This window comes from Salmo trutta, chromosome 23 (genome assembly GCF_901001165.1).
Source record: "Salmo trutta chromosome 23, fSalTru1.1, whole genome shotgun sequence".
Lineage (NCBI taxonomy): Eukaryota > Metazoa > Chordata > Actinopteri > Salmoniformes > Salmonidae > Salmo > Salmo trutta.
The window spans coordinates 45,371,749-45,385,744 of NC_042979.1; the positions used below are offsets into that span (position 1 = coordinate 45,371,749).

General features: G+C 45.1%; 1 protein-coding gene across 3 annotated transcripts in view; it reads left to right on the forward strand.

Moving 5' to 3' along the window:
• LOC115160143 (E3 ubiquitin-protein ligase rnf213-alpha) overlaps positions 1 to 13,114 on the forward strand; it is a 93,840-nt gene extending 80,726 nt beyond the window's left edge. For 2 of the 3 annotated variants that reach the window (XM_029710499.1, XM_029710500.1), the window contains 4 exons: positions 981 to 1,178; positions 5,406 to 5,495; positions 12,208 to 12,386; positions 12,885 to 13,114. In XM_029710499.1, the coding sequence (XP_029566359.1) occupies positions 981 to 1,178; positions 5,406 to 5,495; positions 12,208 to 12,386; positions 12,885 to 13,038 (621 nt within the window). In that variant the 3' untranslated portion in view covers positions 13,039 to 13,114. Of the gene's footprint in view, positions 1 to 980; positions 1,179 to 4,873; positions 5,374 to 5,405; positions 5,496 to 12,207; positions 12,387 to 12,884 lie in introns of those variants that run through there. The other variant, XM_029710501.1, reaches the window with a different exon arrangement.
• The last annotated feature ends 882 nt before the right edge of the window (positions 13,115 to 13,996 follow it).

Here is a 13,996-nt window from a genome sequence, read left to right on the forward strand (position 1 = left end):
ATGGGGAGGTTGATCTCTCCTACTTTGGAGATAGGGAGGTTGATCTCTCCTACTTTGGAGATAGGGAGGTTGATCTCTCCTACTTTGGAGATAGGGAGGTTGATCTCTCCTACTTTGGAGGTGGGGAGGTTGATCTCTCCTACTTTGGAGGTGGGGAGGTTGATCTCTCCTACTTTGGAGGTGGGGAGGTTGATCTCTCCTACTTTGGAGATAGGGAGGTTGATCTCTCCTACTTTGGAGATAGGGAGGTTGATCTCTCCTACTTTGGAGATAGGGAGGTTGATCTCTCCTACTTTGGAGATAGGGAGGTTGATCTCTCCTACTTTGGAGATAGGGAGGTGATCTCTCCTACTTTGGAGATAGGGAGGGTGATCTCTCCTACTTTGGAGATGGGGAGGTTGATCTCTCCTACTTTGGAGATAGGGAGGTTGACCTCTCTCCTACTTTGGACATAGGGAGGTTGATCTCTCCTACTTTGGAGATGGGGAGGTTGATCTCTCCTACTTTGGACATAGGGAGGTCGACCTCTGCTACTTTGGACATAGGGAGGTTGATCTCTGCTACTTTGGAGATAGGGAGGTTGATCTCTCCTACTTTGGAGGTTGATCTCTCCTACTTTGGAGGTAGGGAGGTTGATCTCTCCTACTTTGGAGGTTGATCTCTCCTACTTTGGAGGTGGGGAGGTTGATCTCTCCTACTTTGGAGGTTGATCTCTCCTACTTTGGAGGTTGATCTCTCCTACTTTGGAGGTTGATCTCTCCTACTTTGGAGGTTGATCTCTTCTACTTTGGAGGTGGGGAGGTTGATCTCTCCTACTTTGGAGATATGGAGGTTGATCTCTCCTACTTTGGAGATATGGAGGTTGATCTCTCCTACTTTGGAGATAGGGAGGTTGATCTCTCCTACTTTGGAGATAGGGAGGTTGATCTCTCCTACTTTGGAGATGGGGGTTTTGAGCTCTCTCTGCTTTGTGTCTCTAGGTGCCTCTGCCCTCGCGGGCCGTGTCGACACTAGTTGGGGAGCTGAAGTCGTACAATGAGGTGTGTGAGGCCCTCTCCACCGTGGAGGTGGCCCTGGGGTTCCTGGCTGTGACCGGGGGAGAACCCCACATGCAGCTGGGCAGCTACCTGGAGGAGGTGTTGCAGATGGGAGATCAAACAGCCCCACACATCCTAACGGTCAGCCTTGTGATTCTGGACTTTAACACTAGCTTCCATGTCAAGTCGTCTCCAATAGGCGCCCATCTTTCATAATAGCTGCCGATCTTTCATAATAGCTAGGGCACGCTTTACATTTACAAATTGACGTCTGTAATGAATGTGATTTCGTGTGCATGCAAAGATTGCAGCTCTGCTCACAGTCAAAACACAAGTATGTCCCTTTATTATAAAAGTAGCCAGTGAGTTAAATCAATGAGTAAGATTTTTATTTTTTATTTAACTAGGCAAGTCCGTTAAGAACAAATTGTTATTTATAATGGCGGCCTACCAAAAGGCAAAAGGCCTCCTGCGGGGACGGGGGCCTGGGATTAAAAAATAAAAAATAATATATGACAAAACACACACCACAACATGACATAAAGAGACGCCACAACACGACATAAAGAGACGCCACAACACGACATAGAGAGAGGCGCCACAACACGACATAGAGAGAGAGGCGCCACAACGCGACATAGAGAGGCGCCACAACGCGACATAGAGAGGCGCCACAACGCGACATAGAGAGAGAGGCGCCACAACGCGACATAGAGAGAGAGGCGCCACAACGCGACATAGAGAGAGGCGCCACAACGCGACATAGAGAGAGGCGCCACAACGCGACATAGAGAGAGGCGCCACAACGCGACATAGAGAGAGAGGCGCCACAACGCGACATAGAGAGAGAGGCGCCACAACGCGACATAGAGAGAGAGGCGCCACAACGCGACATAGAGAGAGAGACGCCACAACGCGACATAGAGAGAGAGGCCACAACGCGACATAGAGAGAGGCGCCACAACGCGACATAGAGAGAGAGGCGCCACAACGCGACATAGAGAGAGAGGCGCCACAACGCGACATAGAGAGAGAGGCGCCACAACGCGACATAGAGAGAGAGGCGCCACAACGCAACATAGAGAGAGAGGCGCCACAACGCGACATAGAGAGAGAGGCGCCACAACGCGACATAGAGAGAGAGGCGCCACAACGCGACATAGAGAGAGAGGCGCCACAACGCGACATAGAGAGAGAGGCGCCACAACGCGACATAGAGAGAGAGGCGCCACAACGCGACATAGAGAGAGAGGCGCCACAACGCGACATAGAGAGAGAGGCGCCACAACGCAACATAGAGAGAGAGGCGCCACAACGCGACATAGAGAGAGACCTAAGAAAACGACATAGCAGATAAGACAACAACAAAAGATAACTGAAGTTATGTTTGTGGAACAATACCAAATACATTTTTGGAACATCTCCCGTGCATTCTATATGCAGACAGGGCTATTGGTGAGATATTGTCAATTATAATCTGCCATATTTGGGTCATTCCACCAATAGAGTGCCTTTTGGGTAGTGTGATTTTGTAAAAAAAAAAACATTTAGATCACCTAATTGTAAAACGTATGCACGCTTTGGATAAAAGCATCTGCTGAATTATATTATTATTTAACTTTCTGTCATAAACCTCTTTACCTCCCTTATCCTACCTCATTTACACACACTGTATATAGACTTTCTCTATTGTAATATTGACTGTTTGTTTTACTCCATGTGTAACTCTGTGTTGTTGTTTGTGTCACACTGCTTTGCTTTATCTTGGCCAGGTCGCAGTTGTAAATGAGAACTTGTTCTCAACTCGCCTACCTGGTTAAATAAAGGTTAAATAAAGGTTAAATAAAGGTGAAATAAAATAAATCAACAACACGTTAAACTTCATAAACATGTTTTCGCATGAATGTAGTAGTAAGCGCCAATAAAATGCCCAAATCAATTAACAGGGTTGATGTTTTCATCTCGTTTCAAAAGTTTATTTTGAAAAAAAATATTCTAAAAGTGAATAGTTTGCACCATTATTAAAATTAGTTGTAACAGAGTTGACCTTAAAATGAGGTACAGATCACTAAAATCACATCAAATACATAATATTCTTCAGACATGACTTTGTCAAAGCAACAAAAATAACCCAGGCTTTATAATAATGGTGAAAACTTGGAGAAATGTTGGAGTTATGTGGGTAAAATGACAAGGGACATGTGGAAAATGCTTATTTTTAAATGTTTCATCTGTTTTGTATTAAAAGCCACATTGTTTAATATAACAGGCTTTTAATTCAATATTAATTTGCATTTTCTACTTAAAATATCAAAGGGAAGCAAAAGGCAATCTATTCGTGAAACAACACATTTATGTAATCATAAACATTCTATCATAAAAGGGCGAGGTGGGATGTCCACACCTCAAAAGGGTACAAACAACATCCTCCAATACATGCCTTTCTCCAACAAACGCCAGGGGGTGTAGTCTGAGCCAGGGGGTGTAGTCTGAGCCAGGGGGTGTAGTCTGAGCCAAGGGGTGTAGTCTGAACCAGGGGGTGTAGTCTGAGCCGGGGGTGTAGTCTGGGTCGGGGGTGTAGTCTGGGCCAGGGGGTGTAGTCTGAGCCAGGGGGTGTAGTCTGAACCAGGGGGTGTAGTCTGAGCCAGGGGGTGTAGTCTGAGCCAGGGGGTGTAGTCTGGGCCAGGGGGTGTAGTCTGGGCCAGGGGGCGTAGTCTGGGCCAGGGGGCGTAGTCTGGGCCAGGGGGCGTAGTCTGGGCCAGGGGGCGTAGTCTGGGCCAGCGGGCGTAGTCTGGGCCAGCGGGCGTAGTCTGGGCCAGGGGGCGTAGTCTGGGCCAGGGGGCGTAGTCTGGGCCAGGGGGCGTAGTCTGAGCCAGGGGGCGTAGTCTGGGCCAGGGGTGTAGTCTGGGCCAGGGGTGTAGTCTGGGCCAGGGGTGTAGTCTGGGCCAGGGGGTGTAGTCTGGGCCAGGGGGTGTAGTCTGAGCCAAGGGGGGTAGTCTGGGCCAGGGGGCGTTGTCTGGGCCAGGGGGCGTAGTCTGGGCCAGGGGGCGTAGTCTGGGCCAGGGGGCGTAGTCTGGGCCAGGGGGCCTAGTCTGAGCCAGGGGGCGTAGTCTGAGCCAGGGGGTGTAGTCTGAGCCAGGGGGTGTAGTCTGGGCCAGGGGGTGTAGTCTGGGCCAGGGGGTGTAGTCTGGGCCAGGGGGTGTAGTCTGGGCCAGGGGGTGTAGTCTGGGCCACGGGGTGTAGTCTGGGCCACGGGGTGTAGTCTGAACCACGGGGTGTAGTCTGGGCCAGGGGCGTAGTCTGGGCCAGGGGCGTAGTCTGAACCAGGGGGCGTAGTCTGGGCCAGGGTGCGTTGTCTGGGCCAGGGGGCGTAGTCTGGGCCAGGGGGCGTAGTCTGGGCCAGGGGGCGTAGTCTGGGCCAGGGGGCGTAGTCTGGGCCAGGGGGCGTAGTCTGAACCAGGGGGCGTAGTCTGGGCCAGGGGGTGTAGTCTGAACCAGGGGGTGTATTCAATATTTGTATCTGTGATGCGAGACCACTGAGGGTCAACTTGTTACCAATTATATCATGTTTATTCAAGAGATTTGCTCAATCGAAATTTGACCCCCACCACTATTACAGATCTGAAAGGAAGCAATGTATAGTTATAGCCTTCTGATAGGCCAGAGGAAAGTATTGTCATATTTCTGTGCACCTGTCCAGTTAATTCATACACAAGTGCTTAGTCATTTAAAGCAGGGGTAGTTTGTGTGTAAGATGGAGGCTAACCTCAGGTGTTGTCGGCCCTGGGCAGATACTATCTGAAGCATGGCTTCAGGTCTTCTCCTATTGTCCTCAGGCCCTGGGCAGATACTATCTGAAGCATGGCTTCAGGTCTTCTCCTATTGTCCTCAGGCCCTGGGCAGATACTATCTGAAGCATGGCTTCAGGTCTTCTCCTATTGTCCTCAGGCCCTGGGCAGATACTATCTGAAGCGTGGCTAACCTCAGGTCTTCTCCTATTGTCCTCAGGCCCTGGGCAGATACTATCTGAAGCGTGGCTAACCTCAGGTCTTCTCCTATTGTCCTCAGGCCCTGGGCAGATACTATCTGAAGCGTGGCTAACCTCAGGTCTTCTCCTATTGTCCTCAGGCCCTGGGCAGACACTATCTGAAGCGTGGCTAACCTCAGGTCTTCTCCTATTGTCCTCAGGCCCTGGGCAGATACTATCTGAAGCGTGGCTAACCTCAGGTCTTCTCCTATTGTCCTCAGGCCCTGGGCAGATACTATCTGAAGCGTGGCTAACCTCAGGTCTTCTCCTATTGTCCTCAGGCCCTGGGCAGATACTATCTGAAGCGTGGCTAACCTCAGGTCTTCTCCTATTATCCTCAGGCCCTGGGCAGATACTATCTGAAGCACTGTTTGGCACTGTGGCAGCTCCTGACATCACTCAAATCAGAAAACATGCTGTGGCTCAAGAGGGTAAGAAAACCTACTCAAATTGCTGGCTAGCAAGCCTCTTGGATGTTTTAATATGGTAAAATGTGCCACAGGGCCTCAAATGCGGTAGTCCGGCGCTGGGCATGGGTTAAAATCGAGGGTGGTGGAGAGAACAAGCCTGCTACAGCTGTATTAGATGGGACTTGAAAATCGACAACAACAATACGTGTTCTATCATAGCGACCATATTTTTCGGAAGCCCAAATGATTCTGAGTTTGAGCATGTAAAGTTTATATGTAAAAACTAGTTTCACACATAAACTTCACATACTTTCCGAATTTTCTTTTCTCCCCAAACTCACTTCCTTGTTTAGCCTAAATCACTTGCACTTCTCGTGCTTTGGATTTCCACAATGTAGAGAGGAGGTCCTAAGGGTCATGCTAGATGGTGATGGAATGAGAGAGATCAGCCAATGAAATTCCAGTCGTGGGAGTTTTTCCCGCTCTTGCCATTAGGTTCCATTCAAATCCCTTTCTGAGGCGCTGGGAACGAGACGAACTCCCTACCCACTTGGCACTTCAGCTACAAGAGGGCAACGTTACGTGCCTAAAGGTGCTTTCACATTATAAGCACAAGAGTGCTTGTGTCTATAATGGTATTGATCCAGTGTGATTGTGTCTATAATGGTATTGAGCAGAGAGAGAGCATTGATCCAGTGTGCTTGTGTCTATAATGGTATTGATCAGAGAGAGAGCATTGATCCAGTGTGATTGTGTCTATAATGGTATTGAGCAGAGAGAGAGCATTGATCCAGTGTGATTGTGTCTATAATGGTATTGAGCAGAGAGAGAGCATTGATCCAGTGTGATTGTGTCTATAATGGTATTGAGCAGAGAGAGAGCATTGATCCAGTGTGATTGTGTCTATAATGGTATTGAGCAGAGAGAGAGCATTGATCCAGTGTGATTGTGTCTATAATGGTATTGAGCAGAGAGAGAGCATTGATCCAGTGTGATTGTGTCTATAATGGTATTGAGCAGAGAGAGTGCATTGATCCAGTGTGATTGTGTCTATAATGGTATTGAGCAGAGAGAGCATTGATCCAGTGTGCTTGTGTCTATAATGGTATTGAGCAGAGAGAGAGCATTGATCCAGTGTGATTGTGTCTATAATGGTATTGAGCAGAGAGAGAGCATTGATCCAGTGTGATTGTGTCTATAATGGTATTGAGCAGAGAGAGCATTGATCCAGTGTGCTTGTCTATAATGGTATTGATCAGAGAGAGAGCATTGATCCAGTGTGCTTGTGTCTATAATGGTATTGCGCAGAGAGAGAGCATTGATCCAGTGTGCTTGTGTCTATAATGGTATTGAGCAGAGAGAGAGCATTGATCCAGTGTGCTTGTGTCTATAATGGTATTGAGCAGAGAGAGAGCATTGATCCAGTGTGCTTGTGTCTATAATGGTATTGAGCAGAGAGAGTGCATTGATCCAGTGTGATTGTGTCTATAATGGTATTGAGCAGAGAGAGCATTGATCCAGTGTGATTGTGTCTATAATGGTATTGCGCAGAGAGAGAGCATTGATCCAGTGTGATTGTGTCTATAATGGTATTGAGCAGAGAGAGGGCATTGATCCAGTGTGATTGTGTCTATAATGGTATTGAGCAGAGAGAGAGCATTGATCCAGTGTGCTTGTGTCTATAATGGTATTGAGCAGAGAGAGCATTGATCCAGTGTGCTTGTGTCTATAATGGTATTGAGCAGAGAGAGAGCATTGATCCAGTGTGCTTGTGTCTATAATGGTATTGAGCAGAGAGAGCATTGATCCAGTGTGCTTGTGTCTATAATGGTATTGAGCAGAGAGAGCATTGATCCAGTGTGCTTGTCTATAATGGTATTGATCAGAGAGAGTGCATTGATCCAGTGTGATTGTGTCTATAATGGTATTGAGCAGAGAGAGAGCATTGATCCAGTGTGCTTGTGTCTATAATGGTATTGAGCAGAGAGAGGGCATTGATCCAGTGTGATTGTGTCTATAATGGTATTGAGCAGAGAGAGAGCATTGATCCAGTGTGCTTGTGTCTATAATGGTATTGAGCAGAGAGAGCATTGATCCAGTGTGCTTGTGTCTATAATGGTATTGAGCAGAGAGAGAGCATTGATCCAGTGTGCTTGTGTCTATAATGGTATTGAGCAGAGAGAGCATTGATCCAGTGTGCTTGTGTCTATAATGGTATTGAGCAGAGAGAGCATTGATCCAGTGTGCTTGTCTATAATGGTATTGATCAGAGAGAGTGCATTGATCCAGTGTGATTGTGTCTATAATGGTATTGAGCAGAGAGAGAGCATTGATCCAGTGTGATTGTGTCTATAATGGTATTGCGCAGAGAGAGAGCATTGATCCAGTGTGATTGTGTCTATAATGGTATTGAGCAGAGAGAGGGCATTGATCCAGTGTGATTGTGTCTATAATGGTATTGAGCAGAGAGAGAGCATTGATCCAGTGTGCTTGTGTCTATAATGGTATTGAGCAGAGAGAGCATTGATCCAGTGTGCTTGTGTCTATAATGGTATTGAGCAGAGAGAGAGCATTGATCCAGTGTGCTTGTGTCTATAATGGTATTGAGCAGAGAGAGCATTGATCCAGTGTGCTTGTGTCTATAATGGTATTGAGCAGAGAGAGCATTGATCCAGTGTGCTTGTCTATAATGGTATTGATCAGAGAGAGTGCATTGATCCAGTGTGATTGTGTCTATAATGGTATTGAGCAGAGAGAGAGCATTGATCCAGTGTGCTTGTGTCTATAATGGTATTGATCAGAGAGAGAGCATTGATCCAGTGTGATTGTGTCTATAATGGTATTGATCAGAGAGAGAGCATTGATCCAGTGTGATTGTGTCTATAATGGTATTGAGCAGAGAGAGAGCATTGATCCAGTGTGATTGTGTCTATAATGGTATTGAGCAGAGAGAGCATTGATCCAGTGTGCTTGTCTATAATGGTATTGATCAGAGAGAGAGCATTGATCCAGTGTGCTTGTGTCTATAATGGTATTGCGCAGAGAGAGAGCATTGATCCAGTGTGCTTGTGTCTATAATGGTATTGAGCAGAGAGAGAGCATTGATCCAGTGTGCTTGTGTCTATAATGGTATTGAGCAGAGAGAGAGCATTGATCCAGTGTGCTTGTGTCTATAATGGTATTGAGCAGAGAGAGTGCATTGATCCAGTGTGATTGTGTCTATAATGGTATTGAGCAGAGAGAGCATTGATCCAGTGTGCTTGTGTCTATAATGGTATTGCGCAGAGAGAGAGCATTGATCCAGTGTGATTGTGTCTATAATGGTATTGAGCAGAGAGAGGGCATTGATCCAGTGTGATTGTGTCTATAATGGTATTGAGCAGAGAGAGAGCATTGATCCAGTGTGCTTGTGTCTATAATGGTATTGAGCAGAGAGAGCATTGATCCAGTGTGCTTGTGTCTATAATGGTATTGAGCAGAGAGAGAGCATTGATCCAGTGTGCTTGTGTCTATAATGGTATTGAGCAGAGAGAGCATTGATCCAGTGTGCTTGTGTCTATAATGGTATTGAGCAGAGAGAGCATTGATCCAGTGTGCTTGTCTATAATGGTATTGATCAGAGAGAGTGCATTGATCCAGTGTGATTGTGTCTATAATGGTATTGAGCAGAGAGAGAGCATTGATCCAGTGTGCTTGTGTCTATAATGGTATTGATCAGAGAGAGAGCATTGATCCAGTGTGATTGTGTCTATAATGGTATTGATCAGAGAGAGAGCATTGATCCAGTGTGATTGTGTCTATAATGGTATTGAGCAGAGAGAGAGCATTGATCCAGTGTGATTGTGTCTATAATGGTATTGAGCAGAGAGAGAGCATTGATCCAGTGTGATTGTGTCTATAATGGTATTGAGCAGAGAGAGAGCATTGATCCAGTGTGATTGTGTCTATAATGGTATTGAGCAGAGAGAGAGCATTGATCCAGTGTGATTGTGTCTATAATGGTATTGAGCAGAGAGAGAGCATTGATCCAGTGTGATTGTGTCTATAATGGTATTGAGCAGAGAGAGAGCATTGATCCAGTGTGCTTGTCTATAATGGTATTGATCAGAGAGAGCATTGATCCAGTGTGATTGTGTCTATAATGGTATTGAGCAGAGAGAGAGCATTGATCCAGTGTGATTGTGTCTATAATGGTATTGAGCAGAGAGACAGCATTGATCCAGTGTGATTGTGTCTATAATGGTATTGAGCAGAGAGAGAGCATTGATCCAGTGTGCTTGTGTCTATAATGGTATTGAGCAGAGAGAGAGCATTGATCCAGTGTGATTGTGTCTATAATGGTATTGAGCAGAGAGAGAGCATTGATCCAGTGTGCTTGTGTCTATAATGGTATTGAGCAGAGAGAGTGCATTGATCCAGTGTGATTGTGTCTATAATGGTATTGAGCAGAGAGACAGCATTGATCCAGTGTGATTGTGTCTATAATGGTATTGAGCAGAGAGAGAGCATTGATCCAGTGTGCTTGTGTCTATAATGGTATTGAGCAGAGAGAGAGCATTGATCCAGTGTGATTGTGTCTATAATGGTATTGAGCAGAGAGAGAGCATTGATCCAGTGTGATTGTGTCTATAATGGTATTGAGCAGAGAGAGTGCATTGATCCAGTGTGCTTGTGTCTATAATGGTATTGAGCAGAGAGAGAGCATTGATCCAGTGTGATTGTGTCTATAATGGTATTGAGCAGAGAGAGCATTGATCCAGTGTGCTTGTGTCTATAATGGTATTGAGCAGAGAGAGAGCATTGATCCAGTGTGATTGTGTCTATAATGGTATTGAGCAGAGAGAGTGCATTGATCCAGTGTGATTGTGTCTATAATGGTATTGAGCAGAGAGAGCATTGATCCAGTGTGCTTGTGTCCATAATGGTATTGAGCAGAGAGAGAGCATTGATCCAGTGTGATTGTGTCTATAATGGTATTGAGCAGAGAGAGAGCATTGATCCAGTGTGATTGTGTCTATAATGGTATTGAGCAGAGAGAGCATTGATCCAGTGTGCTTGTCTATAATGGTATTGATCAGAGAGAGAGCATTGATCCAGTGTGCTTGTGTCTATAATGGTATTGCGCAGAGAGAGAGCATTGATCCAGTGTGCTTGTGTCTATAATGGTATTGAGCAGAGAGAGAGCATTGATCCAGTGTGCTTGTGTCTATAATGGTATTGAGCAGAGAGAGAGCATTGATCCAGTGTGCTTGTGTCTATAATGGTATTGAGCAGAGAGAGTGCATTGATCCAGTGTGATTGTGTCTATAATGGTATTGAGCAGAGAGAGCATTGATCCAGTGTGCTTGTGTCTATAATGGTATTGCGCAGAGAGAGAGCATTGATCCAGTGTGATTGTGTCTATAATGGTATTGAGCAGAGAGAGGGCATTGATCCAGTGTGATTGTGTCTATAATGGTATTGAGCAGAGAGAGAGCATTGATCCAGTGTGATTGTGTCTATAATGGTATTGAGCAGAGAGAGCATTGATCCAGTGTGCTTGTGTCTATAATGGTATTGAGCAGAGAGAGAGCATTGATCCAGTGTGATTGTGTCTATAATGGTATTGAGCAGAGAGAGAGCATTGATCCAGTGTGCTTGTGTCTATAATGGTATTGAGCAGAGAGAGCATTGATCCAGTGTGCTTGTGTCTATAATGGTATTGAGCAGAGAGAGAGCATTGATCCAGTGTGCTTGTGTCTATAATGGTATTGAGCAGAGAGAGCATTGATCCAGTGTGCTTGTGTCTATAATGGTATTGAGCAGAGAGAGCATTGATCCAGTGTGCTTGTCTATAATGGTATTGATCAGAGAGAGTGCATTGATCCAGTGTGATTGTGTCTATAATGGTATTGAGCAGAGAGAGAGCATTGATCCAGTGTGCTTGTGTCTATAATGGTATTGAGCAGAGAGAGCATTGATCCAGTGTGTTTGTGTCTATAATGGTATTGAGCAGAGAGAGCATTGTTCCAATGTGATTGTGTCTATAATGCTATTGAGCAGAGAGAGTGCAGCAGGGAAGAGCTGACTTACTAATGCAGGGCAAGAATATATCCTTTTGTTGTTGTTGCTGTGCTTGGCTTTTCAGCACACAAACTGGAAGACGTAGTGTGGACATGTTAGGGGTTGACTCTCTCTCTCTCTCTCTCTCTCTCTCTCTCTCTCTCTCTCTCTCTCTCTCTCTCTCTCTCTCTCTCTCTCTCTCTCTCTCTCTCTCTCTCTCTGTCTCTGTCTCTCTCTCTCTTACCCTACCTGTTAAGTTGTGACTCTCTCTCTGTCTCTCTCTTACCCTACCTGTTAAGTTGTGACTCTCTCTCTCTCTTAACCTACCTGTTAAGTTGTGACTCTCTCTCTCTTACCCTACCTGTTAAGTTGTGACTCTCTCTATCTTACCCTACCTGTTAAGTTGTGACTCTCTCTCTCTCTTACCCTACCTGTTAAGTTGTGACTCTCTCTCTCTTACCCTACCTGTTAAGTTGTGACTCTCTCTCTCTCTTACCCTACCTGTTAAGTTGTGACTCTCTCTCTCTTACCCTACCTGTTAAGTTGTGACTCTCTCTCTCTTACCCTACCTGTTAAGTTGTGACTCTCTCTCTCTCTCTCTCTCTCTCTCTCTCTCTCTCTCTCTCTCTCTCTCTCTCTCACCCTACCTGTTAAGCGTTGACTCTCTCTCTCTTGCCCTACCTGTCCTAAGGACCCATTTGAAGGGATCTCAGAAGAGTACAGGAAGGCCCTGGGAGAGGAGGAGCACAGGCTGCTCACTGGGTTCTTTAATAAAAGCAGCGCTGATTCCATCCTGCTGGAGATGCACGAGTTCCTGATACTGGTCCTGAAGCCCCCCAACGCATCTGACACCTACAGGCCTGACTGGGGGTAAGGACACCGCCTGCAGGACACACACTCTCTCACACACACACACACTCTCTCTCTCTCACTCACACTCACTCTCTCTCTCTCACTCACTCACTCACACACTCACTCACTCACTCACTCACTCGTAAAGGTCCAACAGGCAATGTGAAGTGGTTGTACTTGTATAGAATGCTGAACATTCAAATGTTTCATGTGTAGCACTTCCCCCTCTGGAAACGACGTCCACGTGGACAAATTTGCACAGTATGACAGGGGGAAATTAATTAAGTGCAATGGTGAACTTCTTTTCTACACAGATCATTGATGATCTTCCCTGATGTTTCCCAGAACTTTGCAATACCTTTCTGGTGCACTTCTATCCCTTCAAAGCATACTTTCTTTCTTTTTTTAAATCACATTTGTTTTTAATACCCACAAAATGTCCATCTTAACCAGTAAAAATCATTCAACTCGTTCTGTGAACCTCACATGTCCATCGTATTGCCTTTTCTCTTTTAGTCTGAAAGACACACTTGTAGCATACATGGAACGTAAGAACCTGGACATCCCGCCTGATGTTGAGGAGTTCTTCCCTGAAGAGATCGAACTGTCTCAGTACATCGAAGCCTGGAAGTTCGCGGTGGCATTGAAACGGGAGAGAAGTCAGAGGTAGCTCCGACCTCACACCCTCACGCTCATTGATTTAATATGCAATGAAAGAAGAATTAAAAACGCAAATGTAAACAAAACTGGAGCCTCCTCGTCATTAGTGAAGGAAGGCAGAGAGCTGGCTCCAGAACACATATAGCACTGCAGCATGGGTTCCAATCCGGCCCAATGATATTTCAGCTATAACTCTCTCTATATATATAACTCTCTCTCTATATATATAACTCTCTATATATATATAACTCTCTCTATATATATAAAACTCTCTATATACAGTATCTTTCCCACTGTCTCTCCTCTATCCAATAAAGCGTTTTTTTTTTTTTTAAATGCTAAACAAATATATACCGTTTTATTTTTTAAAAAAGCTGTAGTTACTAGCAAAGGATAAGAGCAATAGCAAAGTGGCGTTGAATAAGTGAATTTTGTTGGCCATAAGTTGGTTAGCTAGGCAGAGTTATGTGTATTTATCTACCACTCCTACTCGCTTTTCTTCATGCCTCCAAAATGTTGAGACTAGTTATGTCAAGGTTCTGACAATGGAGGAACAGATGATGGCATTCCAGGCCCTTACATTTCAAAAAAAAAAAAATTTTTTTTTTTTTTTTAAATAATTACTTTTATTAGATTTACTTTAACTTCAATTAAATGTAGGTTGGTTAGACCTACTGTCATCATAGTTTCTGACACATCACCAGACATCACTAAGTACATTAAACACAAGAATCTGAAAATTCTCAGTGAAGAGTTGTGAAATGATGTAGTTAGGAAAACGCATAGAGTTAGATAGAGGACTCGTATTTGTGGTCATTGTAGTGTCTGTAACAGAATGGGCAGTGCCACTGAGGCTATCTCCAATTTTTAAGTAGTCAATTTTCTTCTTTTGTTTTGTGTTTAAATTTTTTTTATATATATGTACAAATATTGTTGATTTACTGGCACCAGCAGTGCTGAAGTCTTAA